This window comes from Bos javanicus, chromosome 5 (genome assembly GCF_032452875.1).
Source record: "Bos javanicus breed banteng chromosome 5, ARS-OSU_banteng_1.0, whole genome shotgun sequence".
NCBI classification, from domain to species: Eukaryota; Metazoa; Chordata; class Mammalia; order Artiodactyla; family Bovidae; genus Bos; species Bos javanicus.
Genome location: NC_083872.1, coordinates 25,439,065 through 25,466,363, shown reverse-complemented (window position 1 = coordinate 25,466,363; position 27,299 = coordinate 25,439,065). Strand labels below are relative to the sequence as shown.

The following is a 27,299-nucleotide window of genomic DNA, read 5'->3' as shown; positions in this document are numbered from 1 at the left end:
CTCTAGGAAGAGTAGATCATCTCAGGTCTGTTTTCTTTTCCATCGGTGCTTGCTCGAGATACTCTCCTCCAGTGCCAGGGCTTTAAAAAAACCCCACATTAGTGCGATGTTTCCCTTGAACTCCAGGTTCCTTTTAATTCCAACTCACTTCAATATTTTCCTCAGATGTTTGATAAATTGGTATCTTGGCTCAACTTTTCCAAATACAGCTCTTCATTTTCTCCCATATCTGCTCCTCCCTGTATCTTCCTCACATCAAGCATTGGCCCTCACCCCCTTTACTCAGACCAAAACTACTGAATTAAATTCTGACTTCTCTCTTTTCATATCCTACTCACAATCTATCTGCCGATCCTGTAGCCCCTTTCTTGCTGATATATCCAGAATCCTGCTGTGTGTACTGTCTCACCACCTCCAGGCATCTTCCTCTTTGATTTATCTGCTTCTGCTCTTGCCCTGTCTACTGTCTGTGCTCTACATAGTGACCAGGTAATCTTCATAAAACTTAAATCAGATGACAGCATTCTCCTGCTTGGAACCCTCAAATGGGTTGCTTATCCCCAGTCCTTTCCATGGACCACAAGACGTCATGTAATCTGGCCCCTGGCTGCCTTCTTCTCCATGGCTACTCAGCTCCTGCCACTCTGGCCTCCCGGCCATTCCCCATAAGAGCCTTTACACGTGGCACTCTCTGTGCTGGTTGTTTTCCATTCAGTTTAATAGTTTATTGTCTTACACATAATCACATCTCTAGATAGATGCCACCCCTCAGTGGCCTTGCCTTTCTGCTCTACACTAAGGGCCTCTTTCAGTCTCTGTTCCTTACCCTATTTTGTCCATTGACATCTTATGCAACTACTGGTTTATTTTCAGTATACCCACTGAAGGTAGGGACTTCATGTTTTTTGTTTATTCCTACGTCCCAGTGCCTAGGAGAATGCCTAGAAAAAGAGTGGACTTTTTGACTGGGTGAATGAATACTCACCAGTCCTTCCTACAGGAAGGCCAAACCCATTTTTACTTTGCTTTGTCTCTTTCACTTATCAACCAAGCCTTTGTCCCAGCCCTTAGCAAGGCCCCAGGCTTTTCTACAAGGCAGGAATTTCCCAAGGAAAAAATAAAATTTCAGACCCAAAGGAAAAGAATATCTGTTGAGAAGTATACTTTTTCACATAGCTAATTTCATGACTCCTGGAAACTATTCTATGAGATGATATTGCTGTTTCTATGAGCCTTTGAGGTGATCACACAGCTAAGGGGAGGCGCTGAGGTTTGAACCCAGGCGTCTTATCTCTTAGTTCAAAATGGGGAACAGGAAGTGTCTGTTGACTGCATTGGGATATAATGTATGGGGAGGTAGAGTGCAAAATTGTCCCCTCTTTGTTTTTCTGTAAATGAGACTTTTTTTCTGGGAGAGAGTATTTTGGAGGTCTCTATTTACTCTCCTAGATGCTGATGTTCACTCTTGCCATCTCCTGTTTGATCACTTCCAATTTGCCTTGATTCATGGACCTAACATTCCAGGTTCCCATGCAACATTGCTCTTTACAGCATCAGACTTCACTTCCATCACCAGTCTTTGGCTCTGTCTCTTCCTTCTTTCTGGAGTTATTTCTCCACTGATCTCCAGTAGCATATTGGGCACCTACCGACCTGGGGAGTTCATCTTTCAGTGTCCTATCTTTTTGCCTTTTCATACTGTTCATGGGGTTCTCAAGGCAAGAATAATGAAGTGGTTTGCCATTCCCTTCTCCAGTGGACATGTTTTGTCAGAACTCTCCACTGTGACCCATCTGTCTTGGATGGCCCTACATGGCATGGCTCATACTTTCATTGAGTTAGACAAGGCTATGGTCTGTGTGGTCAGATTGGTTAGTTTTCTGTGATTGTGGTTTTCAGTCTGTCTGCCCTCTGATGGAGAAGGATAAGAGGCTTATGGAAGCTTCCTGATGGGAGAAACTGACTGAGGGGAAACTGGGTCTTGTTCTGATGGGCGAGGCCACGCTCAGTTAATCCTTAATCCAACTTTCTGGTGATGGGTGGAACTGTGTTCCCTCCCTGTTATTTACTTGGGACCAAACTATGGTGGAGGTAATGAAAATAATGGCCACCTCCTTCAAAGGGTCCCATGCATGCACTGCTACACTCAGTGCCCCCAACCCTGCAGCAGGCCACTGCCAACCCATGCCTCCACTGGAGACTCCAGGACACTCATGGGCAAGTCTGGGTCAGTCTCTTGTGGGGTCACTGCTCCTTTCTCCTGGGTCCTGGTGCACACAAGGTTCTGTTTATGCCCTCCAAGAGTCTGTTTCCCCAGTCCTATGTAAGTTCTGGAGGCTCTATGGTGGGGTTAATGGCGACCTCCCTCAGGGGGGCATATGCCATCCCCAGGTCTGCTGCACCCAGAGCCCCTGCCCCTGCGGCAGTCCACTGCTGACCTGGACCTCTGCAGGAGACACTCAAACACAGTTCTGTCTCAGTCTCTGTGGGGTCTCTGGGTCCTGATGCACACAAGGTTTGTTTGAGCCCCCTAGGCATCTCTGGTGGGTATGGGGTTTGATTCTAAATGTGATTTTTCCACTCCTACCATATTGCTGGGGCATCACCCTTGGCCTTGGACATGGGGTATCTTCTCACAGTCACTCCAGTGCCATGCAGCTACTGCAATATTGCATAGGAAGCTGGAATGTTAGATCCATGAATCAGGGCAAATTGGAAGTGGTCAAACAGGAGATGGCAAGAATGAACATCGACCTCTTAGGAATCAGTGAACTAAAATGGACTGGTATGGGTGAATTTAACTCAGATGACCATTATATCTTCTACTGTGGGCAAGAATTCCTTAGAAGAAATGGAGTAGCCATCATAGTCAGCAAAAGCGTCTGAAATGCAGTAACTGGATGTGATCTCAAAAACGACAGAATGATCTCTGTTTGTTTCCAAGGCAAACCATTCAATATCACAGTAATCCAAGTCTATGCCCCAACCAGTAGTGCTGAAGAAGCTGCAATGGAACAGTTCTATGAAGACCTACAAGATCGTCTATAACTAATACCCCAAAAAGATGTCCTTTTCATCACAGAGTACTAGAATGCAAAGTAGGAAGTCAAAAAACACCTGGAGTAACTGGCAAATTTGGCCTTGGAGTACAGAACAAAGCAGGGCAAAGACTAACAGAGTTTTGCCAAGAGAACGCACTGGTCATAGCAAACACCCTCTTCCAACAACACAAGAGAAGACTCTACACATGGACATCACCAGATGGTCAATACAAATCAGACTGATTATATTCTTTGCAGCCAAAGATGGAGAAGCTCTATACAGTCACCAAAAACAAGACAGGGAGCTGACTGTGGCTGAGATCATGAACGCCTTATTGCCAAATTGAGACTTAAATTGAAGAAAGTAGGGAAAACCACTAGATCATTCAGGTATGACATAAATCAAATCCCTTACAATTATACAGTAGAAATGACAAATAGATTCAAAGGATTAGATCTGATAGACAGAGTGCCTAAAGAACTGTGGATGGAGGTTCGTGACATTGTACAGAAGGCAGGGGACCATCCCCAAGAAACAGAAATGCAAAAAGGCAAATGGTTGTCTGAGGAGGCCTTACAAATTGTGAAAAGAAGAGAAGTGAAAGGCAAAGGAAAAAAGGAAACATATACTCATTTGAATGCAGAGTTCCAAAGAATAGCAAGGAGAGATAAGAACACCTTCCTCAGTGATCAATGCAAAGAAATAGAGGAAAACAATAGAATGTGAAAGACTAGAGATCTCTTCAAGAAAATTAGAGATACCAAGGGAACATTTCATGCAAAGATAGACTCAATAAAGGACAGACATTGTATTGACCTAACAGAAATAGAAGATATTGAGAAGAGGTGGCAAGAATACACAGAAGAACTGTACAAAAAAGATCTTCATGACCCAGATAATCACGATGGTATGATCACTCACCTAGATCCAGACATCCTGGAATACGAAGTCAAGTGGGCCTTAGGAAGCATCACTATGAACAAAGCTAGTGGAGGTGATGGAATTCCAGTTGAGCTATTTCAAATCCTGAAAGATGATGCTGTGAAAGTGCTGCACTCAATATGCCAGCAAATTTGGAAAACACAGCAGTGGCCACAGGACTGGAAAAGGTCAGTTTTCATTCCAATCCCAAAGAAAGGCAATGCCAAAAATGCTCAAATCATTGCACAATTGCACTCATCTCACACACTAGTAAAGTAATGCTCAAAATTCTCCAAGCCAGGCTTTAGCAATACGTGAACCGTGAACTTCCAGATGTTCAAGCTGGTTTTAGAAAAGGCAGAGGAACCAGAGATCAAATTGCCAACATCCGTTGGATCATCAAAAAAGCAAGAGAATTCCAGCTGCTGCTGCTAAGTCACTTCAGTCATGTCCGACTCTGTGTGACCCCATAGATGGCAGTCCAGCAGGCTCCCCCATCCCTGGGATTCTCCAGGCAAGAACACTGGAGTGGGTTGCCATTTCCTTCCCCAGTGCAGGAAAGTGAAAAGTAAAAGTGAAGTCGCTCAATTGTGTCCGACTCAGCGACCCCACGGACTGCAGCCTACCAGGCTCCTCCGTCCATGGGATTTTCCAGGCAAGAGTACTGGAGTGGGGTGCCATTGCCTTCTCTGAGAGAGTTCCAGAGAAACATCTAATTCTGCTTTATTGACTATGCCAAAACCTTTGACTGTGTGGATCACAACAAACTGGAAAATTCTCAAAGAGATGGGAATACCAGACCACCTGACCTGACTCCTGAAAAATCTGTATGCAGGTCAGGAAGCAACAGTTAGAACTGGACATGGAACAATAGACTGGTTCCTAATTGGGAAAGGAGTATGACAAGGCTGTATATTATCACCCTGCTTATTTAACTTATATGCAGAGTACATCATGAGAAACGCTGCGTGGATGAAGCAGAAGCTGGAATCAAGATTGCCTGGAGAAATACCAATAACCTCAGACACGCAGATGACCCTACCCTTATAGCAGAAAGCAAAGAACTGAAGAGCCTCTTGATGAATGTGAATGAGGAGAGTGAAAAAGTTGGCTTAAAACTCAACATCAGAAAACTAAGATCATGGCATCTGGTCCCATCACTTCACGGCAAATAGATGGGGAAACAGTGGAAACAGTGTCAGACTTTATTTTTCTGGGCTCCAAAATTACTGCAGATGATGACTGCAGCCATGAAATTGAAAGACACTTGCTCTTTGAAAGAAAAGTTATGACCAACCTAGACAACATATTAAAAAGCAGAGACATTACTTTGCCAACAAAGGTCCATCTAGTCAAAGCTATGATTTTTCCAGTAGTCACATATAGATGTGAGAGTTGGACTGTAAAGAAAGCTGAGCACTGAAAAATTGATGCTTTTGAACTGTGGTGTTGGAGGAGACTCTTGAGAGTCTCTTGGACTGCAAGGAGATGCAACCAGTTCATCCTAAAGGAAATTAGTCCTGAATATTCACTGGAGGGACTGATGCTGAAGCTGAAACTCCAATACTTTGGCCACCCGATGTGAAGAATTGACTCATTGGAAAAGACCGTGATGTTGGGAAAGTTTGAAGTGGGGAGGAGAAGGGGTCGATAGAGGATGAGATGGTTGGATGGCATCACCGGCTCAATGGACATGAGTTTGAGTAAACTCTGGAATTGGTGATGGACAGGGAAGCCTGGAGTGCTGCAGTCCACAGGGTCACAAAGAGTCGGACACAACTGAGTGACTGAACTGAACTGAACTGATTTACTCTCCTAACACATATCCTTTTTCTAGTCTTTGCTTAACAGAAAGAGTAGCTGTCTGGAAGTATCTTAGGATATTTCACTAAGGTTAATTGGAAAGGACTTTAGTGGACAGTTAGAATATCTTTGCTTTCATTTAGTCAATATTTGGTCACCACAAGGCTAATATATTTAGCTTGAGAGAGCAAATCAGGGACTGTTTTCTTGGTTTGAGTTCCACTCATTCAGTTCGTGGAACAATGGATAAACATTTAACCTCTCACCAGCAAATAAAACTGAACAGATTGGATCCCACAACTAGATAATAGAATATCTTTTCAGTTTACAAAGTGCTCTTGCAAAAAGATTCTCACATCAACTTCACAAGTAATAAGGAATTTAAACATTGAGGACAGTGGCTTGGGGAACAATATCTAGAGAAATTAGATTAAGAGTTTTAATATATGAGTGAACGGTGCACAGAGGAATTAATTGCCCATTTAATTGACTTCCTTTAGGAATCCCGTGATTAAATGTAAACGGAGGGGACTGTGCTGTCTGAAGCGGTAACTAGGATTCCTCTGTGAATGTGTGTGCACACGCACGTGCTTGTGTGAATGTGTGTCCCTGTATGTGGTGACCTACGCAGGAAAACAGGAGCAAAGTGACCAAACACAAACACAAGCATCTAATTTGAAGTCAAAGAGCCTTTTTAGGGAACCTAGTGCACTATTTTTTCTTGCTAAGAGGCTTGGACTCTTGGGCTAGATATCTAACTTATTCGAGAGCCACTCTTTTTATTTATAAAATGGGAATATCTCATAGGGTGATTTTGTGTCTAGTACAAAGAAAATCGGTGGATAAGTACATGCGTGTGTGCATGCTAGGTCGATTCAGTCGTGTCTGACTCTCTGTGACCCTGTCGACTACAGCCCGCTAAGCTCCTCCGTCCATGGCATTCTCCAGGCAGGGATGCTGGAGTGGGTTGACATGCCCTCCCCCAGGGGATCTTCCCGACTCAGAAGGTGAACTGGTGTCTCTTACATCTCCTGCATTGCAGGCGAATTCTTTACCACTGAGCCACCAGGGAAGCCCCTAATAAGTATGTATTGAATTAAAAATTCTTTCCATTTGTAACCATCCATCATTAACAAACAAAATATTATAAAGTTATAGTTCATTTGGGTTTCCTTGCAAGGCTATTCAAATATTCTTTATAGAATTTATTCTTATTATGTTTTGAAAATGTATTCATTTCTAAGGTAACTTGGGATATGTAATAAAAAGAAATATAAACTTTTAAAAAAGAATAAAAGAAGCCACACAACAAGGTGCAAATCAGAGTAAATAAATGCGACTTATGTCCTGCCCTGAAATGTGGCTCCCAAGGGTGAGGGTGACCAAGCCTGGGCCATTTCTCTGCTGAAAACATCTTTGCTTAGGCACCTGCAGGAACTCAGGAGGAGCCCCATGTTCTGTTCACTGAACAGCAGATTAAATCCTCAAACTTCTGCATGTCTACAACCAAAACAAAGTGAACAAAAAGATCCACTGATCTATTCAATGGTAATATTTTAAGCACTTGCTTTTTATGGCAACAGTTGAAGATGAATTAAATTGGTGAACATCACAGCCATGAGGAATGCAGTGGCTCAGGAAGCAGACCTGAAGATATAGTCACCACTAAAACTCAGACAAAAGTTTCCCAATAGCATAGAACAGCATGCCAAATTGTCATAAGCATTTGATGTGTATTGTGTGTGTGTGTATGAAGTTGCTTCAGTCTTGTCCAACTCTGTGTGACTCTATGGACTGTAGCCCACCAGGCTCCTCTGTCCATGGGGATTCTCCAGGCAAGAGTACCAGAGTGAGTCGCCATGCCCTCCTCCAGGGGATCTTCCTGACCCAGGGATCGAACATGTGTCTCTTACATCTCCTGTATTTGCAGACGAGTTCTTTACCACTAGTGCCACCTGGGAAGCCCCTAGATGTGTATTAATCTCATCTTAATTACCACTGTAAACCTGTAAGTCAATTATCTGAGAGGTGGGAATACCCCACTACACAAGATCTGGCATGCAGGGGGAACTACTGAACGTTAGAAAGAATAAGAAGAGGAGTTAGAGCCATTTATTATGACAATATTAATTAATGACTTATCATTATGTTTACTTTTCAAACCCTTGTTGACCTCGTAACATAGGAATAATTGTCCTTTAAGTGAGGAAATGGGAACTCTGGAAGTGAGCACAGGCATCAAGTGGTAGGAGACCAGAGACTCTAACCTAGTTGTTTTGACTCCAAATCCAGTCAAATTTGTACCTTAGCAACCCCCCACAGGTTTATTCTTGTTTTGGAGCACCATAAGAGCATAAACAGTAGGAGACTTGACCCTGGACAAAAAAGAGCCTAACACTTTTTTTCCATCCAGTATAATTTGGCATCTAACTCTGTCTTACCACGGTCTTACCTTGTTGGTGTCAAGTCTAAGTTTGTGGGATCTTATTTGACATCTCTGCATCATTTTACACTGCTGATCGTGGTCCTGAGACTCTGCTCCAGTGGCTTTCATGTCACATAATTCTATCCCTCTAACCCATGGTTTTTGTACTAAACTTAGCCTGAATAATGGCTAGTATTTATTGAATGCTTCTGACATGGTAAGTATTGTCCCAGTCTTTTTATATGTATTCACATGTAGTAATTTATTTAATCCTCATAATAATCCTATGAACCAGGTGTTATTATTGACTTTCTTGAAAAGAGGAGATTTAGCAACAAAAGAAAAATAAGATTTTTTTTCTACATCAAAATTAAATATGTTTATTGTCAAGGGACACTATTAAAGAGTGTAAACATATTCACAGAAGGGGAAAAACTTGCAAAGCATATATCTGATAAAAGATTAATATCCAGACGATATAAAGAACTCCTAAAACTCAACAACAAAATAAACCAATAGCCCAATTGGTTTATAAACCAATAGCTCAATAAAAAATGAGCAAAGAACTTGAGCAGGCATTGCTCTGTGTGTAAAAGTCACTTAGTTGTGTCCCACCTTTTGCAACCCCATGGACTACACAGTCCATAGAATTCTTCAGGCCAGAATAACAGAGTGGGTAGCCTTTGCCTTCTCCAGGGGATCTTCCCAGCCCAGGAATCGAACCCAGGTCTCCTGCATTGGAGGTGGATTCTTTACCAGCTAAGTCACAAAAGAAACCCAAGAACACTGGAGTGGGTAGCCTTTCCCTTCTCTAGGCAATATTCCCGACCCAGCAATCAAAACCAGGTCTCCTGCATTGCTCTGAAGATACCCAAAGGCTTCACCTTTCTTGCTCTTTTAGCAGCATTTGACATGTTAATAGATGGGGAAACAGTAGAAACAGTAAGAGACTTTATTTTTGGGGACTCCAAAATCACTGCAGATGGTGACTTCAGCCATGAAATTATAAAGACGCTTACTCCTTGGAAGAAAAGTTATGACCAACCTAGACAGAATATTAAAAAGCAGAGACGTTACTTTGCCAATAAAGGTCCATCTAGTCAAGGCTATGGTTTTTCCAGTAGTCATGTATGGATGTGAGAGTTGGACTATAAAGAATTGATGCTTTTGAACTGTGGTGTTGGAGGAGACTCTTGAGCGTCTCTTGGATTGCAAGGAGATCCAACCAGTCCATCCTAAAGGAAATCAGTCTTGAATATTCATTGGAAGGACTGATGTAGAAGCTGAAACTCCAATACTCTGGCCACCTGATGTGAAGAACTGACTCATTGGAAAAGACCCTGATGCTGGGAAAGACTGAGAGTGGGAGGAGAAGGGGACGATTGCCGGGGTCCAGCCCTGGCTGATCCAGGGTATTCGAAGGAGAGACGGCATCGGTGACCTACTTATTTAAATATTTATCAAAGATATAAAGAGTAATAGAATGAGGATAGCTCAGTGAGGAAATTCAGTGGAGAAAAGAGGCTGAATAATTCAGCCAGAAGGTGAGAGAAAGAACGACATGGGGAGACCAAGTTTTGGTGAACAAGGCCCGCACTTTATTTTCCAAAGTAGTTTTTATACCTTAAGTTATGCATAAAGGATAATGGGGGAAGGGGTAGAGTCATGCAGTAAGCCAGGCTTTCTTCCTGCAAACTTATCATATGCAAAAGTTTAGGTGATTTGCATCATCTTCTGGCCCGGAGGCCTGTTAACATCTTAAGACCCTTTCTTCAGAAAACTTATTTTTCTCTAAAGGTGATTAGGCAGGCGCCACCCTCCAAAAGCATTAAAGTTGCATTCCTATAGGGGAAAGGTGTGGTGGGCTACAACAAAAAAGAATTAACTCAAGGGTCCAAGGTTACAAACATTAAAGCTACTACTTACACCAATTATATTAATCAATACACTGCCAGGGACACAGCAGGTAAGGGATATGGAGACTTAGCAGCAAACATTGGCCCAACAAGTGAAAAACCCTTCACCAATACAATTTCTAATCAATTTTTTAACTGCTCAAAGGAATCTGTATTTAGACAGTTTAGAACGTCTCCTGCCTCTCACAGTTGGGAAGCTCTGAACAATCACATGTGGCCGGAAAAACCTATTCAGGTAGGCTAGAGGATTTCCAAAGGAGTTTGTAAGTTGAAACACTGTCACACCCAGGAACTTTATTAACTGGAGCTATAAGTTAACTCTTTTTTCAGAGAGAGGTAGTGGGGGACAGCCCCCCGTAAAGTCAGAGGTGTAGGTGAAAGCACAAAGCAGAAAGTAGGCAGACTGTGGTTATGGGGGTAGATGCTCGAGAATTTCCAGGGGGACTCTTGAGGCTCGATCCCGCCTTTGCGTATGCCGAGCCTCCTTCCTCATGACCTTTGCCACGGGTGGAGTTCCTTACGCAGTGATAGACTTCCAGTTGAGCTATTCCAGATCCTGAAAGATTATGCTGTGAAAGTGCTGCACTGAATATGCAATATGCACTCAATATGCAATATGCCGGCTCCCAACAGACGATGGAGGATGAGATGGTTGGATGGTATCACCGACTCAATGGACATGAGTTTGAGTAAACTCTGGGAGCTGGTGATGGACAGGGAGGCCTGGAGTGCTGCAGTCCATGGGGTCACAAAGAGTCGGACACGACTGAGCAACTGAACTGAACTGACAATTAGTCACGGCCTCTGTTATAAAATACTTTGTTCATTCAGCTTCAGAACACCACTCTTATGTCTGACTGCTCTCATTCAGTCTTGGCAGTTTCCTTTTTATCTCCTGATTTCCAGCTTCAGATACCCCAAAGAAAGATCTCAGCTTTCTGACTCTATCATCTGACCTATATTCATACCTTTAACCACATCCCAAACTGTGACATCTCCCAGTCTGGATCTCTCTCCTAAACTCATATATCAAATTGCTTGTTCCTATTTCCACCTAAAGATTAATAAGTACTTCATATGTAGCCTATCCAAAATCAGTTCAATTTCTACCCAAACCTTACTGGGTGCTCCTTCTCAATAAATGACAACTCTGTCCCTCCAGTTTCTCAAGCTGAACACCATAGAAGTTTCTAGACCTCCCCTTTCTTATACTGCACATTAATTACATCAGCAAGTCCTGTTGGCTCTGCCTTCAACATAGATCCAGAATTTGATCACCCCTGACTGCCTTCACTACCAGCACCCAGCATCCCTCACACAGATCACTGCAATAGCCAACAGATCTGCAAAAATCTAAGCCATGTTACTTTAATGCCCAACAACCTCCAAAGGCTTCCTAACTCAAAGTAAAAGCCTTGTTCATTTCAAGACCCTCCCTGACTGACCAGCCCCTTTCTTGTGGGGCTTCAGCCGCTCTTGCCTCTTTACTTCTGTTCCTGCCTCAAAGCCCTTTCACTTACAGCTTCTGCAATACTCTTCTGTGGGGGATGGTTCCCTCACTCCCTCACACCTGATCACCATAAAAAGCATTCTGCATCCTCCATATCCCTCTTGCATGAGTGCTTAGTCATGTCTGACTCTCTTGCAATTCATGGACTGTAGCTCACCAGGCTCCTCTGTCCATGGGATTCTCCAGGCAAGAATACTGGAGTATTAAAAAAAAAAAAAAAAGAATACTGGAGTAAGTTGCCATTTCCTACTCAGGGGATCTTCCTGACGCAGGGATTGAACCCACATCTCTTCTCTCTCCTGCATTGGCAGGCAGGTTCTTTACCGCTAGTGCCACCTGGGAAGTCCAGCATGCAGCATACACTCTGATTAAATGGCCATTATAACTTTGGCTAGCTGAAAAAACAAAGAAGGGAGGGACTTGGGAGGGTATGCAACTTACAGAGTATTTTTAAAAAAGTATTTATTTGGCTGCATCAGGTCTTAGTTGAGGCACTCGGGCTCTTCAATCTTTGTTGCGGCATGCAGGATCTTTAGTTGCGGCTTGGGAACTAAGTTATGACAGGTGGGATTTAGTTCCTTGACCAGTGATCAGATCTGAGGCCCCAGCACTGAAAGTATGGCATCTTAGCCACTGGACTTCCAGGAAGTCCCAATCTACAGAGTTTTAATGAACATAGATTTTGTGATAGATTAAAAAAATTTCAAAGCATAGGTCCCATGGGGAAAATAACATCAGGAGTCTTTATTTGATAAAATGCTGAGAACATCTGGATTATTTATTCCAGGTTTTGAAGCTCAACTGAAACTCAAATTCAACATGATTTCAGTAAGAAAATACTTAAAATTTTAATACTGTGTCTGGTCATATCCTGGCTTCTGGGTTTTTTTTTTTTTTCCTAGTCTAACATTTCTCTGTATTTTGACTAAGTTATTTCTCCAAGAACAAAAGATTTCTGCTTTGTCCACTTTTTTCTAGGCTTCAATTTCAACCTAAGAGGGGATGGCTTATATGGATGATTATAAGCCCCAAATAACAATGAAATCCTGCACATTTGCAACTTATCAATTTCTTAAACTACATTTTTTTCTATTATACAAATGTTTCACATTTATCTTTGTAGAAAAAAATAGCTAAGTTACCCTGATATCAATGTTTAAGAGATTATCATTGTTAAATTCTTCCGATCTTGTGAAATATTCATACACTGAACACAGTACCTTTGTCACTGCCTATCATTAATCATGTATCTAAGTACAGGCAAGATAAGTAGCTTCATGACTAACAGCCAGACATGGGTGCTAAAGAATAAAGTCAAAGAATAATGTGTTTCAGATCAAGGAACCACACCAAGCTCCATCTCAGCCAGTGTTTATAGATGATCCCAGAAAGGAAACAAGAGAGATTCTTTTGTTCCTAAAATGAAATAATAATAATTATTCTCTTCCTTGAGCAAACCTTGCAATAGGACATCCCTTCATGATTTAAAGATCATGCTAAGAGGAAAGAAATAACATGTCATCATAGAGAACAACTGTTTCTTCTGAACCTTACAGTCCCGTTAAAGCACTTGTACTGGACAACTTTAAAAATACGGTGTACTTACTTCTTAGGTTATTTTCTGTGTTGGAACCAGCTACATTGTTTTAAAACTACTATCTCCTTCCCCTGCCACCTCTTCTTAACCTTTCTAGCCTCTAAAAATTGAAAAATTTCCAAGATGCTCACCTGTGCCTAAATATTAGCTCTCTTGCACCCTGGAAAGAAAAGACAAATATGGCTTTACATAGTGGAACTGTATCTCTTTAAGAAAGAGACAATCTGAGAATCTTACTCCTAGAAGAGGATTTTGGAAGTCTAGTCCAATTCATAAATGACAACTGTCTCTTTCTATTTTATTTGGAAGCTAATTACTTTATAATATTGTGGTGGGTTTTGCCATACATTCACATGAGCAACTGTCTTTTTCTTACTGAGCAAACTGTGGCTCATTATGATTAAATGATTTGTCTGAGACTGAGAAAGTAGCTTTGTCCACAATCCAACTCTACTGACTTCCAATTCAGGTCTTTCTACTTTATCCTAGAGGTTAGCTGTAAAATTAAATGTATCCACAAGTAGCTTACCATAATGATGAAGGCTGGTTATCCTTTTAGAATTGGTTTGGACATTGGTTCTGCCACCTCATGTGCATGACTTTGAGTGAGAAAACAACTGAGCCTGTTTTTTTAATCTTCAAACAACATATCTGGATTCTAGGAACATGTTTATTACCTAACATTATTTTGTATATAAAAATTAATATTTTCTTGTACAGACACATCTAAGATGTTACTTCAAACAAACAGGACTAATTTTTATCTGGCCATTTTCTCTAAGAGTTTTATTAATTTTTACAGATGTATATTCGGGGAAAATTACTATTTGCCAACTTTATTTTCAATGGTTATGGCACATCTGCTAAGGATCTTCAAAAGCAAACTGTGAAGACAAGGAGTGATTATCATATGGGATATTTCCTACCCAATGACTTCAGGATCCGGTAGAGTAAACTATATACAATCTACTTTATCTTTGCATTTTTAATTAAAAAAATCTCAGACAAGAGCAAAATTTCCTTGCCTCAAATCTTTTCTGCAAAGGGGTAGCTTATTTATTTAAAAGTTCAGTTCAAGGAAGATCACTTTCTCTTTAACCAGCATTCAGTCTGAAGAGCCACTGTGGAATTACCATGAATGTTCCCAAGTCTATAGCTAAGCTTAGGAAAGTTAAAACCAACTTTCCATTCATTACACAGGAAAAGTATGATCCACAGGACCTTAACTCCCTTATTAGTTCAACAGGCCCTTTCTGTAAGGGAGGTCATGTAAGGCAACAAATGTAACAGGATGAGAATGTCACAGAGAATGGTAAAATAGAGTTTTTACACTTAACCTGCTGCTTTTGCGCTGATAAAGTCTCATGTGAGGCACCTGAATGATCAAACAGACTAATGAATCCAAGGCTTTCCTAGACAACCACTGTCTTTTGGGAAAAAATATTGGGGGAAAAAAAAAAAGTCCAATAAGAAAATAAAGACAGAAGAAACAGAAAAAGAAATTTTATCTTTTGGCTAATTCATGTGACAAACACCAGAATACAAAAGGTACAAAGTATAAAGAAGTACAGATTTTATTGGAGACTTAGGCTAAGGAGGAACGACAATAATAGAGATATGTACAAACCTACTGTTGGGATTTTGTAAAATCTTTTAAAACAGTTCACAAAAATGCATTATGATAAAATACATAGAGTTATCAAAGAAATTACTGTTCAAAAAAGGTTATACTCTCAAGTCTTCAAGTAGGGTTGGAAACGTAGTTTTACCATATAAAACATAAGTAGTCAAAAAGTAAAAATTAAAGCATCTCTGAAAGAATATTTTCAAATGATATTTAAAAAATACACCTTAACACTCTGAAAATACCTAAAGTGAAGGCAGACTTTAGAAACTTCCTATGTAAGTAAGCATCAACTTTGTAGGACAGTATGCAAATTCCTATTGTCAGTGTTCATAAATAACCATGTTAAAAGTGAGTAGACAGGCCCCTTCCCATAACCAAGAATACTTACTGTATACAAACATAAGCTGGGCTAACTGTCAAGAAATAAAGTTAACTGTGCACTGATATAAGAATGCAGATGACAGAACTTCTTCATGTTTGGGTGAACACAAAATGTCAAATTCTGGCAGAAGATGAAAATAAGGCTCACCTATTAAATCTATATAGTGCATTAGAGAAAAAAATGAATGAGAAGACTTGAGGCATAAATTAAGAGTGAATTTACAAGACAATAAAACACATTTAAATCATTTAGCTTTAAAATTCAAAATCAGTAGACCCATAGTCTACTCTTTTATTAAGAATATATACACACACACAGAGTAACATGTACAGTGCTTTGATTTACACAAACAGGAAAACATTGTGCAAAAAGAAAAACATTGAGAAGCGTAAACATAGCAAGATTTAAAAGGCAAAAATAACAGAATCCATGGGATGAAGCATCTACATAACGAATGTAATACAGAAATAAGCCCAGGGTTGAGTTCTTCAGATGAGCCTCGACAGTCTCTCAGTCCTATTTTAAAGGACACCTCACCGGCCAGATTTTTCTAGTGTGACAAGGCTTGGAAGAATAGCACAGTTTCAGCTGCTTTCACAGGTACAGTCCCTGCTTAGTCTGCAATTACTTCAAACATGGTCTAAATCTACTGATATACATTTTCATTGTGTATTAATAACCTTTGGTGTATAATATAATATACAAATATTATTTTGTATAATATACAAATATTATATTGTATAATACAATATACAAATACAATAACCAAAGGTGTATAACAACCTTTGGGGGTGTTTTCAATATGCCTGTTCAGAAATCTTGTTCTCCAAATTAAATAAAAACATGTATATGACTATAGTGATGTTATAATATGAGGCCATTTGATAAATCAACTAGGTCAGAATATTTTAAAAATCCAGAGCAGCAGGGAACAAAAATAAAGAACCTTGCTAAAAATCTTATAGCAGATTCCAAAATGCAGCCTACATTGAGTCTAACAGGGATGGAGCATCTACAAATGTTGCTCAAGTTCTCCCCAGATCTGAATTTCAAAAAGCAAGCTGAAAGCAATGTGGTAGATTCAGTAACAGATTAAAAGAAAAAGGCATTAAATTCCAGAAACAAGAGTTTAAGAATCACCTACAATGCAGCAAGAAAGCAAAGACTTTTTAGAATACCTTTTTAGAAACTACGAAAAATTAGTTAAATGAGACTGTGATACTATTGTTGAGTAGAAAGTTTTTGAGAAAAGCAAAAGCAGAAATCATGAATTTGGGGAGGAGGGAAATTTGTTTTGGTGGCTAAGTTGCTTACCCTAAAAATAGACACCAGATAATAAAAATTTTAAGAACAATGCTTCTCACTGGCAATTAATAATAACCATATTATATACCATGTTCCTATTGTGATAAATTACTATAATGTCAAAGTCTGGTAAGACTATCTTGTCCACTGTCATCCCTCTATTTGAGAAGGATTAAGGAACCAATTCTTGTTCACACATAGGCACACATACAAAAAAAACATTAAACTCAGTATGTCTCGTCAGCTTCAGGTTGTCTTCAGCCTTCACACTCTTGACGTTCCAGGAATGATGCGCGAGTTTAGGTTGGTTCTAGGATAGGCCCAGGGGCCTGGTTTGATCTGGGATCCCTGGGACCATACCTAGAACAAACCCAAACAAAACCAAACTCCTTGGGAGTGTTTTCAGCTCAGGCAGACTTCTGGCTTTTCACTCATATGGACCTCCAGGGCTGTACCAGAACCATAAGCCAGTCTTTAAGGGATGGGTGTAACATATCTGGAGCTTTCTGTATGTCGACAGATGCTAGTACTGTGCTTGAGTAAGCATTATTTAAATCATGTTATGAACAGAAGTACAAGTTGGTGAAATAAAAGTGCAGAAAATACTGTGATTCAGCTAATACAGATTCCATTTGAGCTAATATATTATAGATGTACTTGGGAAGGGAAAAAGAATGTAATTACTTGTAAAAGACTGTGTTAGTTTTTAAAATATGTTCAATGATAAAATAATTTGTAGGTAGCCGACCTTTAAGAAAATGCTAAAAAGTGAAAAATGTCAAGTCCAAAATAGTAAAATTATCTCTTATTTGGAGAAACTCTTAAAATATAAATGAGAGGAGAAATATACTTGTGCAACAGTATCTCACAGAATATACTCACTTTTAAAAACAGTGTATTCCAAAGTATACACAACTTAAATACTGTCCTGTTGCAGTAAAATGTTTGATATTTAACAAATGAAATTAGTAAATAGAAATGAAACTAACTGAATCGCTCACAGGTTAAAATATATATTAAAATTTATAGCATTTAAAACATATGTATTTTAATTTATCACACATTTTAGGATATCCATAAAAATCAACTCCTTATTCATGTTAAACTTCTGTATATGTGAATTCTGGAATCAATTCACCCTCTTTTTGATTTACAGCAATTATACTAGGTAGAGTCATTTTCTTCTCACAACTACACTTAAAGAGAATTTTTCTCCTTGTATCACCAAACCAAGTTTGGCTTCATAACTATTTTGTAATGGCAGCTTCAACTTAAGACAGTGTTTTGGATCATCTATTTTTTGATGAAAATTGTATCATAATTCCCTTCTAGCAGCATGAATAACTGAAAGCTGACTTTGAGGCATGGCCATAAAATAAGTGGGCTGATTCTCTAATTACCGTGTAATTAGATGGCAGGATGAATCAACATATGGTTACTAAAACACAATCAGACTTTGGTAAAAGCAAGTAGTTCAGTGCTGATATCAGACAAGTATCACTTTCTGGACAGGTTTGAATTTTACTTGCAGATATTATATAACATGCAAATCTAATGTTTATTTTTCACAAGAAAAATAATCATGCTTGATTAACACATAAAATTATAACTTAAACATGCAAAATACAGAATGGCAGTGGGAATTTAGTCATTCAAGTATCTGTCAAGATCATTAGATCTAACACTTTTATGTTTGGCCAGCTTTTAATATACATTTAATTGAATAAAAGATAGTATCTTAAAAACTTGTATAATCAAAGAATAATTTTCCTGTGTATAATTGTTTTGAGTCTAAAATCCTTATTACCGTTCAGTTCTCCATAGTATCAATAACAAAACTTTCCTTATTTTCCAGGGCTCAACCTACTTCGTGTTTTGAAAATGAGGATACATTTCTCTAAAAACAAAACTGACATAACAAAAACAACCTAGCCAAAGAAATCCTTGGCATCGTGCGGTATCCAATTCAAATAGAAAGTACTATAGAAAAAGCTAATTTGACTACACTGGTTTTAATCAGCGCCAAAAATATTAGCAGCGTGAAATATATAGATGGTAAAGTATGAAAACAAAATGGTTTCTTTGGTATACTGACAGCTCTTCTATTCTGAGAACAGGACTCTAATCTAGTACACTTAAAGACAGCAATGAAACAGGTAATAAGTTATAATTCATGTAGTTAGGTATAATCCAGTTTTTCAGGTTTTCACTGAGTCAGTTTACTCTTTGTATTTTTTATACATTATGCTAGCTGTCTCAGTCAGCTGTTTTCCAAAACTGAAGCAGTCTAGAAGGAACATTATGAAGGTAGAGAAAGGCTATTGCTACAGGCACACTTTAGTGAGCAGTAATAGAGAATCAAAACTATTAGAAATCAAAGGCACAGCAGAATGACTTATTTAGTAAAGGGGCATATAGCTTTCAGTGCCTGAGTAGTTTATTACAGTAAAACTGTTGTTAGTAACAATCATTTTGACATCAAAATTTTTTCAATGTATTTCATATATTGCTTAAGAAGGCAGTGATGCATATTGTTTTAAAAAGATTTTCTTCAGTAATTCCAAAAAATTTAAAAGCTCTTTAGAGGTTTAAGCTCCACAGAAAACTGGGATATCTAGAATGACTCATTCCCCAAATATTCAGTTAGGCAGTTCTTACTAAATTAGCCATGCATGTTTAGTCTCAAACCAATAGTTCTAGAATATAAATCTTGGTGAACAGAGTTGAAGTCTACTTATAGTGCTCTAAGTTTTAAGTCTGCATACTATATTAGAACACTTAGCAAGAACAAAATATTTAACATTTTCCTAAAATATATACAGTGATTTATACAAAGATAGTCAAATTTTCTTTTATGGCTGAATTCATTAATGGAGAGTCTTAGAAACATCACCATATAAAAACTGAATTAATACTCTAAATGTATGGCAATCACATATTCAAACAAGTATTTTTAGCAAATTCTTAGTAAAGAACTAAGAAGCAAACAAAAGTATGCTGAGCAGCCAAACAGGTACCACAAAGTCCATGCACTGTACTGACAGAAAAGCCCCTTAAGCCTTGTTCAGTCTACTTACTCTTATTTTAGACACAATTCTAGCAAGCTTGGCAATCTGGTTTCTCAGTCCACAGCAGATTAGAAGCAGCAAGTTAGGGGCCTAGTGCGGGAAGCAGGCATACAGGACAGCAGCAAAAAGTGACAACTGATTATAAGGGAAGATAGAGAAACTGTGAAAAACAGATATGACTCAAAAAGCACAGCAACGCAAGGTCACGTAGTAAAGGGCATTCTATATCTCAGCAGCCCCTAAGGGTGGATTTCTGTTATCACCCCATGTTCTTAAAGATGACAAAGAAAATGCAGAGAAGTAGAAAGTATATTTAGAATATTTCTTATAAAACTGTTAAAAAAATAATGATTAAATGGATTTGCCTCAGTTAACTGAAAAATTAAATTATGCAAGGTAGCCGCCTTAGCATATGATATAGCCAATGATGATATAAATGGATTGTTACTGTATTTAAGATATTTTCCCTTCTAAAATATTTGTAGTTTTCTTTTTTTTTTTGGTTGCACCATGTGGTATGTGGGATCTTAGTTCCCCAATGAGGAGCTGAACCCATGGCCCCTGCAATGGAAGCATGGAGTCCTAACCACTGAACCACCAGGGTGTTACCTGTAGCTCATCTCGTAATTCTCAGTGTGATTTGCATAAATGTCTTATAAATAGAATTGGAGGGATAAATCAATCTTTATGCTTTTTCTGGTTATCCACTTTAGATCAAATAATGAGCTATACTACAGCCTTATGGTATGCAGCTCTTGTTTTGTTCAGATAGAGAAACAATATGCTATGATTAAACCAGATCCATTGACCTTTTCTTCCCACATGATATAAATTTATCAAAATATTTCATATTTTACATTACTGATGATGTGTAAGTAAAAGTCAGTCATCAGAGTGAAATGACCTCTAGGGTTGCTTTTGACTAATACTCCAGTGACTTATAGTTGTATGAAATGTATCAGAACTTAATTCTTTTTATGCTTTAACATTAAAAACTTTACCATTTTTATTATGTGAATCAGAATATTACTATTTATTTTTCAAAAAAGTTGAGTTAAATTTTTTGACCTATTTTATTAACATATTTACTAACTGCTTACTAATATAAACAGGTCTTGTTTCCCAGCCTCAAAAGTTTTATTTTCTTTTTAACTATGTCTGAGAAGTCAGAAGTCACAAATATCATTTAGTAATTCAGAGAATTTGGGTTTTAATATAAAAACTCTCCATGATATTATTACTTCAGCTGCACTGATAGCTTTTAAATTATAGAGATCTGGGATTTAAACTCAGGTCTATCCTTCTATATTAATTCTTTAAAACCATATTCTTAAATTTCCATAGAAAGTTGCCTTAAATGCATTTTTTTCTGACTTTATCTTCAACAACTTCAGAAATTAAACTTGAGTCAATTGCATGAGTTTCTAATGAAATATATTCACACGCTGTTAAGTACAATTGATTTTAATGAGGACTTAACTTTGGAAGTCAGATCAAAGAGACAACTTGTGAAAATAAGCAACGACCTGCCAATCCAGGACCAGCAAAAGTCTGGCCCTAGATAGGCCAGATATGTAGACTTTCACTGAAGGCTTGGGGAAAAAAAGGATTTAAGATATGATAACTGTCACCAGATCATTTACTGCCATGACTTTCCTAACTGTAGGCAAGGGGCAAAAATCTTGTCTTTAAGAGTGACCTAAATGCCTTTTTTATAGAAACATTTATATTAAAAGCTCTCACGGTATTACTCCTTACAAGAATTATTCTGTCAAAATACCATTGTTAAATTTGGAAAGCACAATTACAAGTTTTCCCCACAGAATATTTTCCCCAGAGGGCTTCTTTTGGACAGAGGATGACAGCCATAAAACTAGTCACAAGCCTGATAAGGAAAATTGAAATATTCTGAGAAAAGTAACAAAAATATCTAGGTATGTTACACTGAGTTATTTATTTCCTAAGGTATTCATGGCAAGAACAATAAGGTCCTAGACAGAGTTGTTAGATTTTTACTGGGTATAAATATCACCTACATCTTGTTCCAAAATGACCACTAAGAATAATTGAGAGTACGACCCCAAATCTGCATTAAAAAAAAATAAGACCTACAGTTTATTTTAATGCAGGTGGGCCCACGGGGGTGGGTGGAGGGCGGGGAGAGGAACAGAGAAACACTGACCGCTAGACTATTGTAAGAGAAAATAAGGAATTTTCACAGGTAAAATAATTTTTTACCTTGGAAATATTCTAAAAAATGACAAATTTTGAAAAGTACATAAAAGAACATTCAATTACAATTCCAAGACCCTTCTTATCATGATTTCAAGTAGAATTTTCATAGAACTAAGTAACAACTAGTGAATAAAACAGATCAGAATGGAAGGTTAAGAATTCCTGATTAAAAATAATAATAAAAAAGAATTCCTGATTAAAATTAGTCTTTCAAAATTAAAAAGTACCATTTTACAAAGTATTAAATAAAACTGGCATAATATAATGAAGATATTTCCCACAAACTGGTGTAGTAAAATATATATATATATAATAATAGAATTAAAAATGATTAAACTCTAATTCTGTGTATAAGGTTATATAGATTTAGAGAAAGATTATCCAAGTTTTTCCATAATTCTAAATTCAAGGAAAAAAGGAGTTGGCAAACTAAGCAATTTCAAGCGAAAATAAACTCTAAGCATTATCATTTAAGACTGTAATAGTTACAACACAAAATTTTTTCTTGAAATTTAGCTATTTCTAAGTGTTACAGGCCCACCCTAACATATTGCTCCTAAGAGCTTAATTATGGGTAAGTCCCAGAATATTTGGCAACTGGCAGAATCACTTATAGTATATGAAATCGCTATTATTCATATAAAGCAGAACGAAGTTTTTCCTCGGGACCAAAAATAAAATTCCTTAGATTACTGGAAAAAAAAAAATCCCCTTTGGTATACAAAAATTTACTCATTTGAAGTGCTAAGTTACAAGAATTTAAATGTGTTTCTTTAACTCCAAAGGCACACTAGATTCATAATTTCCTTTCTAGGACAGTAGCATAGAGTTTTTCCTACATTTTCCTCAAATAACATCTGTAAACTATGTCAGTGCATAGGAGCTATAGGTAGTAAAAAACATATACTCTTGAAAATATCACTTTGAAAACGTAATCACAACACAAAACAGATGAAACTGAGACAATTTGGAGAGCAACGTCTTAGGAGGTAGTTTGTAAATAAAGTTATTAAGGAGACAAGGATGCTTTCCAAGAAGTCAACAGGATGTTTCCATAATCTTATTAAGGTGGAGAGGGTACATCTTCAGGCTAGAAATTAGCAGCATCATGATTTACTGATGGCAATGGCACCCATTATCTCTAGGGAAACTGATGGAAGAAACCTTTTTATAAAGTCGGGGATGAGGCCTCGAACTACAGAGATCCCACTTTGGTATCATCTCTTTTAGTTGCAACAACAGAAAAAGATAAATATACAAAAACTTAAAGGATAATTCCTAAAAAGGTGCAATGTTTTTCTTTACAAGATCATTAAGAAATCTTAAGATACTGAATACACATACAAACAAGGACACATATTACAACCCAAGTACTTTCGAAACCATGTTTTAGTTCCAAACCCCAGTACACATCAATTTCATGAATTCAACTTTTTTTATTCAGAACGTGTATCTTTAAGACTGGTATAAACAAAAATTAAATACAAACAACTTGTTATTGACATAATAGCTGCAGTTATTAACTGCGAGAATACAGTAAAAAGGAGCCTTACTAAATGTTAATATTCTTGCAACAGAATTATCCCACTCATTTTATGGTAGTAAATTCTGGCAAGAAATGATAAATTCATTTGTTATTAAAGATACTTAAAGAGTTTCCAAGATCAATCAGTCATGCTGCAAATAAAACAGCAATTTATTCAAGAGAGCCCTTACCTTTCTCTTATTCTCCTAAAAGGTCTGCCATTTATAGGTAACTAGTATTTCCAGATCAGTTGTTCAAACCCAGGTTCTTCCTATAATTTCACATCTTAGCTTTAAACACAGTAAACTTACACTCATTTTCCCTTTCCAGTGGAATTTCTAGTCTTGAAGTTAAAACACTTTCACAAAAAAAGAATAAAATCCTTCACGTAAATCTTGGTTCTTACTTTTCTTCTACCTCATTTTCATTTTCTTGTATTATGTGTTCTTCCTCCTCATCACCAAAAGTCTGTTCCTGCATGGTGGTAAAGGAGAGAGATCTAGCAGCCACTTCTGCAGCGAGGCCAGCAGTGAAAGTGAAACCAGGGGACAGCTGTAGCTGTGCCAGCCTCTGCTTGATGGAGGGCTGTGATGAGACCCTGGGGGTTGGGTGGGCAGGGGCCAGGCCATCTACATCTGCCTGCGGAGACTCATCTTCACTCTCACATTGGTAATGTGCTCTTTCTTCAGCTCCTTGGAAGAAGACTTCATTTGCAGAATTGTCTTTACTTTTACCATCTACAGGGTATTCACATAAATACTCAGTCCTACTACTTATTTCATTGTCAGCTGTAGAGGTTTTATTATTTTCCTCTTCAGTATCATTTTTACCAACTTTCCCCATATCTGAATCCACTGATGGCTCTGAATTACTTATGGGTTCCACTGGGTCTACAGGAGACAAGGATTTCAACACAGCTTCAAAGGAAAAAAAAAAAAAGAAAGAAAAATAATAACTAAAAACCCAGCAATGATTTAAACTTTAATTTAAACTCCAAGTAGGTTTTTCTTATAAAGAACAATAAATAAAAGCTAAATAAAACTTTCTAGTAAATCAAAGTAAATTTATAAAACCAGAGAACTTTATAAGAGATCAAATACCTAAGACATGAAATGAGATGGGGTTTTGATAAATATTTTAAAACACCTCATGTATTCTCTTAATTCAAACCATTAAAGCAGTGTTTTCAAGGTGTGGCTCTTGAACCAACAGCATCAGTCAGCATCACCTAGGAATTTTTTAGAAATGAAAATTCTTCAGCTCCACCCCATACCTACTGAATCGGAAACTGAAGAGGACTGGCTAAGGTTTGACAAGCCCTCTGCTGGATTCTGATGCGCACACGAGTTTGAGAGCCACTGTACTAAAGGATAAGCAGCATGGTTTCACCCATAGTATGATAGACGAAACACCTAAGAGTAATTCAAGTAATAATCCTATCATCATCAACACACACATATTTACAAGTTAAAACATCATGGAAAAAAATTACAACATACAATTCAACTCACTTGTCAACCACCTAATAAGACCCTGATGACAGTAAAGCCGTAACTTCTACATATTTTAACGCCACAGAAAAATATAAAATAAAATAAAACCTGTATTCCATATCAACTACTGTACAAAGCGTAATACATAAATATTACATCCATACGGCAGAAGTTGTCCTTTCAAGGAAAATGAAGTTTTATTTAGCCCCTCTTGATGTTAGTAGGCAGTGGGTTGCTTGCTATGCAGTCTCTCCTCCCAGTATGAGGGGTTAGTACAATACAATATGTTATGAAGCATGACGGAAGAAAAAAAAGTGCGTCTTGAAGATCTGGCGTTTATTTTAAAAAATAATTTGTAAAACGTGTCCATTTCCAAGAAACAGATCCCTAAGCTGCAGTAACTCCACTAGAGAAGCAGCAACAACAGAAAAAAATGGCCACAGCAGGTTCCAGTGTAGAATTTCCCTCTCTAATTCCATTCGGACTTTACCCCTGTAGGCAGAGATGAAAACAACTCTGGAAGATGTACTGAAATTTTTCATGGGAAAAGCATTTTAAGGTATCAGCTTTTTACTTATTTTCATAAACTAAATTAGCATTATGCCTTTTCAAATATAAACTATCAAAAGCACATACCTGAAAAGAGATACTTCTCTCATCATTATATCTTTACCCATACTGTCAAGAGGATAGTTTTAAAGCCACATGAAAAAAGTTACTAAACAATAAAAAAGGATACAAGTTTATATACAGTGCTATTTTCAGACTTTGTGTACAACTTTGTGTACAGTGTTAGCTGATAAATCTGTTAATTCTTAAAGCAACACATATTAGAAGTTGATTGATATTCCTGATTATTGTTAATTAAATGAGGGTGGGTAATCTGTATAATGCATCAATGAACTAGTATGTTAACACTGTGCTAGAATATAAGCCTCCAGGACTGTACAGATTTCTGTCTCTTGATCTATGTGCTGGGGATTCAATAGTAAACCGTATCTTATTATCTACTTATTGAGTAATTTTCTAAATGAATACTGTGGGGGATAATAAAGCCCCTATTTAAGAATACTGTAATTTAATTTCAGAAACAAAAAAAATAGAACACACAGGAAACAATAGTGTCTAAAATCTAATACTCCTAATCTCTGATTTACGAAGGCCCAATATATGGACAAGCAGGTTGCAGGAACTCTCTGCTTTTTGCTCAAGAAATCCTTTCATTCCACAACAGTGTCCCCTGCGTGCAAGGCTCTGTAGTAGTGGGAGAGGTGGCAGGACTGGAACAGTACGAGGGGGACTCATGGAGGAAAGACTGGTGGAGAGGACAGGATGCCTGTGAAAGGGATCACCACGAATACTTTTCATTAATAAAAACAGCCAGCTTGCAGAACCATTGTCTAATTAGATATAAGTAGAGAAAGATATCTATATTAGAAATAGTGGGGAATATAGTTGAATATGGGGGACTCATGATGGAGGCTTGAAACCAGGAATCAGAGTTAAAAACTGTAGGTTTTTAAGACAGAGAGCTATTATCTATGTGCTGTTTGAGAAAAATCAAATTAGTTTTCAAGGACAGACAGAAGCAAACCTAAAGGCTTAGAAGCTATCTTTAAGAATAGCTTAGAAGAAAAAGGTATTGAAAATGCAAGTCAGCTAAGAGGCTATTATAATATATAAGCCTAAGTTTATAAGTGTGTGTTAGTAGCTCAGTCATGTCCGACTCTTTGCAACCCAATGGATGGTAGCCCGCTAGGCTCCTCTGTCCATGAAATTCTCCAGGCAAGAATACTGGAGTGGAGAGCCAATCCCCTTCTCTACTGGATCGTCCTGACCCACGGATTGAATCCGGACCTCCTACATTGCAGGCAGATTCCTTACCATGAGAACCACCAGGGAAGCCCAGCCTTACAAGGACCTGGGCTATAAACGGGATCAATGGGAAGAAAGAAGGAGGACAAAATCAAGAAGTATACATCTGGACAAGGGAGGATGGGAGGGCCCCAGAGAAGAAAAGAGAATGATGAGGAACCTTCCAAATAATCTATACACTTCTAGTGAAAAAGAGAAAGGGAAGAGAAGGCAGTTGATTTTGATGCTCCTCATATACTAAAATAGAAGGGAAGTCTCACTCTACCTGCTTAGAAATCCAGAGGAATTAATTCTTGAATTAGGAAATGGCTAGTTTGATGATACTGTTGAATACTAAGCTTCCCCTCTCTTCCTCCCTGCCTTCTATGAAGTTCTAAAGAAAAGAAGGGTGGTTACATAAAGAACTTCAAGGGTAATCTTAGGTATTACCAGTCATCCACTTTTGTACAAATCCAAATATGGAGACAGCGTGCACATATGCATCTCTGCCTTCCATCTTCTACAGTATTCAAATCAACTATTATTAAGTAACCTAGTGATATAGCTAAGGGCCTAGGGTTTAATTCATTGGTTTC

The 27,299-nt window shown here is 38.1% G+C and overlaps 2 protein-coding genes across 9 annotated transcripts in view; one reads left to right on the top strand and one right to left on the bottom strand.

Annotated features, from left to right (window-relative positions):
* LOC133247244 (uncharacterized protein C3orf20-like) overlaps positions 1-18,524 on the top strand; it is a 136,117-nt gene extending 117,593 nt beyond the window's left edge. For both annotated transcript variants that reach the window (XM_061415773.1, XM_061415772.1), the window contains 2 exons: positions 14,017-14,159; positions 18,384-18,524. In XM_061415773.1, coding sequence (XP_061271757.1) covers positions 14,017-14,159; positions 18,384-18,429 — 189 coding nt within the window. In that variant the 3' untranslated portion in view covers positions 18,430-18,524. The remainder of the gene's footprint in view (positions 1-14,016; positions 14,160-18,383) is intronic.
* Positions 14,702-27,299, bottom strand: part of VEZT (vezatin, adherens junctions transmembrane protein) — a 79,697-nt gene continuing 67,099 nt past the window's right edge. For 5 of the 7 annotated variants that reach the window (XM_061415774.1, XM_061415775.1, XM_061415776.1 and 2 more), the window contains exon 12: positions 14,702-24,273. In XM_061415774.1, the coding sequence (XP_061271758.1) occupies positions 23,759-24,273 (515 nt within the window). In that variant the 3' untranslated portion in view covers positions 14,702-23,758. Of the gene's footprint in view, positions 25,342-27,299 lie in introns of all 7 variants that reach the window. The other 2 variants (XM_061415777.1, XM_061415778.1) reach the window with 1 other exon arrangement.